General features: G+C 36.6%; 1 protein-coding gene across 1 annotated transcript; it reads right to left on the bottom strand.

Moving 5' to 3' along the window:
* Positions 1-1683: 1683 nt before the first annotated feature.
* LOC116164768 (serine protease snake-like) lies at positions 1684-2646 on the bottom strand. The gene is made up of 2 exons (XM_031478987.1): positions 2128-2646; positions 1684-2078 (listed from the first exon to the last, which is right to left on the bottom strand). The coding sequence occupies exons 1-2, from the start codon at positions 2593-2595 to the stop codon at positions 1905-1907; spliced, it is 642 nt and encodes a 213-aa protein (XP_031334847.1). The 5' UTR covers positions 2596-2646; the 3' UTR covers positions 1684-1904.
* Positions 2647-3230: the final 584 nt, after the last annotated feature.

Genomic DNA, 3230 nt, shown 5'->3' with positions numbered 1-3230 from the left:
GTCTAAGTACGAAGCTTTTAAAGAGGGGAACCCCGTAGACTTCAAATTCCCGTACCGTGAACTCCTGGGAATAAGTCGGAAGGTTCCTTCCGAAAATCGACTTGACATGTCCGTGCTAGAATATCTGAAATACCAACTAATAATAGTTATTTATGAATAATAGTACAGAATGCCAATACGCCTCCGGTCCTCTATGTGTAAAATAACATTACAAACTACATTAGAATGAGGCAATAAATAATGTGTTTGTATATTACCACATTCATCCACACATCATTTTAAAATATAATCATTGTAACGGATTGGGAACCTACGTTCCCTAACAGATCTTCGTGAAATCGCTTCGTTAATAAAATTCAATGGTCTTGGTTCGCCAATTTGCTCTACAGGTGATTGGTCTGAATCAGAAGTTGCTGCCTGTTCTATGTTGATCATATCCGGAATTCTTTCACCTTCTTGATTCAATGGTGCTAAGTGACGATTTGAAACAGTCGATTCACGACCATCTGCAAGGCGAACATAAGAGTAATCAGGGTTTACATGAAGCAGTGTGACTTCCTCCACAAGTGGTTGGTATTTATTGGAGCGATTGAATTTCTGCATTAGAACTTGTTCCGAATTCGTCAACCATGTCGGTAGCGAAACCCCATTAGAAGATCTTCTTGTATGTTTAAACATCCTTTCATGCGGCGAACAATTTGTAGCTGTGCACAGAAGGGATCGTATCGAATGTAAAGCTTGTGATAATACTTCTTCCCAATTATCACCTGATAAGTGATCGTAATGCCAACAGGATTGTCTTCCAAAGCGTTCCGTTTAATCGTTCAACTTGACCGTTTCCCCGAGGATTGTATGGGGTAGTCCTACTTGTAGCTATTCCTCGTGAATTTAGAAAATCTTTACCTCCGAAGAAACGAATGAAGTCTCTCTCTGAATGAAGATAAGACGGCATCGATAATAGTGAGTATATATTTATTCTTCGTATTAAAAGGAACTGGTCCTTTAAAATCAATACTTAATCTTTCAAATGGCGAGGTAGCTTTTATCAAACCAGGACCAGGCGTAGCAGACCTAAAATATTTAGGTTTTATTTCTGAACAGACGCGACATGAATTAGTCGTTTTCCCGACTTCTTCTACAGAAAAAGGCAAATTTTTCGATTTCACGCAGTGTGTCATTCTCGAAACACCAGGATGGTATAATGCGTCGTGTAAAGAAATGAGTTTATCAGAGCGAGTCTGCATATTAGCACAAACACGCGACAATGCGTCTGAACTGGATACCATTCTTAAATTGATTCACAATGGTGGGAGGGGGGCTAGGTCCAGCGGGGTTTGCAAATTTAAAGGTTGACAGTCTGAAATCGTGTCTCATCGAACAACTTCGGACAGATTCGTTTACCCTCAAACTTGCATACCCAGGCGATGTTCTTGACCAGATTTTAGTTGCAATTAGCAGTCCACGTACTGTATGGTCTAAGGTTTCACGACCACAATATGGGTTAATTATCAATCATTAGGCATCAGCAATCTATCACTTGTTATACAGATACCAACAGATACATAGAAAATGTGCATTATAATAGGCAATTTTACATACCTACTCCGTTCTGAAACAAAAATCGTGCCAAGAGATTCTGGCAAAGAATTATTTAAATCGTGGACCGACAGTATAGATACGCAATCTGTTATAACACTATAATGAGTTATCTTAAATAGTTTCTTAAATATTAGCTGTCTATACATTAGAGAGATCCTATTAATTATTATTATCATTGACAAGTATTTCAGTTTTATTAATAACTAGAAAATGTGGCTGCCGTTCATATAATTTTCGTAAATGCTAAATGTTCCGTTTTGTGGTACATAAAGTCCAGCAATTTTCTACACAGTTTTGTTTCCACTTTATGGCCATACAATTTTTTCTATCCAGTCGACATAGTTGGATACTCTTGTATAAACACCGGGAAGATTGGCAACCCCACACGCTTTTCCAAATGACGTAACTCCCACTATGGAGTACATACAGTAAATGTTTGGATCTGGATTAACAATTTGCAGAGGTCCACCAGAATCGCCCTGTAAAGAAGAAAGATATAAAAACTGAGCTGTGAAGAGAAGCTTTTACCTGACAAGTATCTTTGGCTTCTGTATGATGACCGGCACATACTTGTGTAGTCTCCATAATTCCATTCCTTAGTCTCATTCCAATGTTATTGCGATATGTACTATTGCACTCAGGATTTGTAAAAAACTCCAAGGTTACTTTAAGTAAATGCTTGCTAACGTCTGAAGAAAATCCCACTTTGCCCCAACCGGACGCAACTGCTTTCAAAACTGGTATATTCATGTTTGTATGAAGACATGCCGGTCTTGCATACGAATTGAGGCGTACTTTCCGATTTAGTTTGAGCAATGCTATATCGTTGTATTGGGATGGAGGTTTATAGTCGGGATGTCTAATCAGTTGAGATATGGTAAAATCTTGTATCTGCGCATCGTCTCGGTTCGTATCTAATTGCAGTTCACCAATTCGCACGTATCTAGGTTCACCTCTGCAAAAGCAAATTTTCATTAGACGTGTTTTGGTACGCATTCAGAGAGACAAGCTTGTTGGTTATTATAGATTATAGTTTTTAACCTTAATGCCATAATAATATAATAATAATAGCCTTTATTCCTCATAGGTCTCATGTCAAAATTTCACATATCAAAATATAAAAAAACAATTATAATTATTCATAAACAATAAAAAAAAACTTCTAAATTAATGATCAGAATACAAGATAAGAACTAGAGGAGGAAAAGAAGGAGATGAAATTTAGTACCTAGTACCACAGATTTAAATAGTATATTTAAATCTGTGCTAGTACCTACGTAGGTATAGTATTATGAGGAATTACACGGTGCCAATTCAAATTAGTAGTTAAACTAGCATTGGTCTTCTATTGGAGCCGTGAAAAAAGATAAGAATAGCAAGGTCAAATTATGTATATTCTAACTTAAACCTTTGAATAAATTTATATTCAAAGCTTAAACTAAAATTCTGAGATATGTTATAGTCTAAGAACCAGCGACACAGAACCCTACGTCATCGCGGAATTCAACAAAAATATTATTAATAAGTAGGTTTGAAATAGGAAAAAACAAAACCGCCATGTCTGCCAGCCATATCCTGTGCTTATTGTGGCTAATTAATTAATTAAGTGTACATAAAAAATAGGTTACTTA

Source organism: Photinus pyralis, unplaced genomic scaffold (assembly GCF_008802855.1).
Source record: "Photinus pyralis isolate 1611_PpyrPB1 unplaced genomic scaffold, Ppyr1.3 Ppyr1.4_LG2, whole genome shotgun sequence".
In the NCBI taxonomy this organism is placed as follows: domain Eukaryota; kingdom Metazoa; phylum Arthropoda; class Insecta; order Coleoptera; family Lampyridae; genus Photinus; species Photinus pyralis.
This window is presented reverse-complemented; position numbering and strand designations above follow the sequence as displayed.

What these genes read in the sequence shown, in the direction of transcription:
- LOC116164768 (XM_031478987.1), bottom strand. Translation starts at nt 2,595, where the DNA reads ATGCGTACCAAAACACGTCTAATGAAAATTTGCTTTTGCAGAGGTGAA. An exon ending in AAGCCAAAGATACTTGTCAG is followed by an intron (nt 2,079 to 2,127) that starts GTAAAAGCTTCT and finishes TCTTCTTTACAG; the next exon opens with GGCGATTCTGGTGGACCTCT.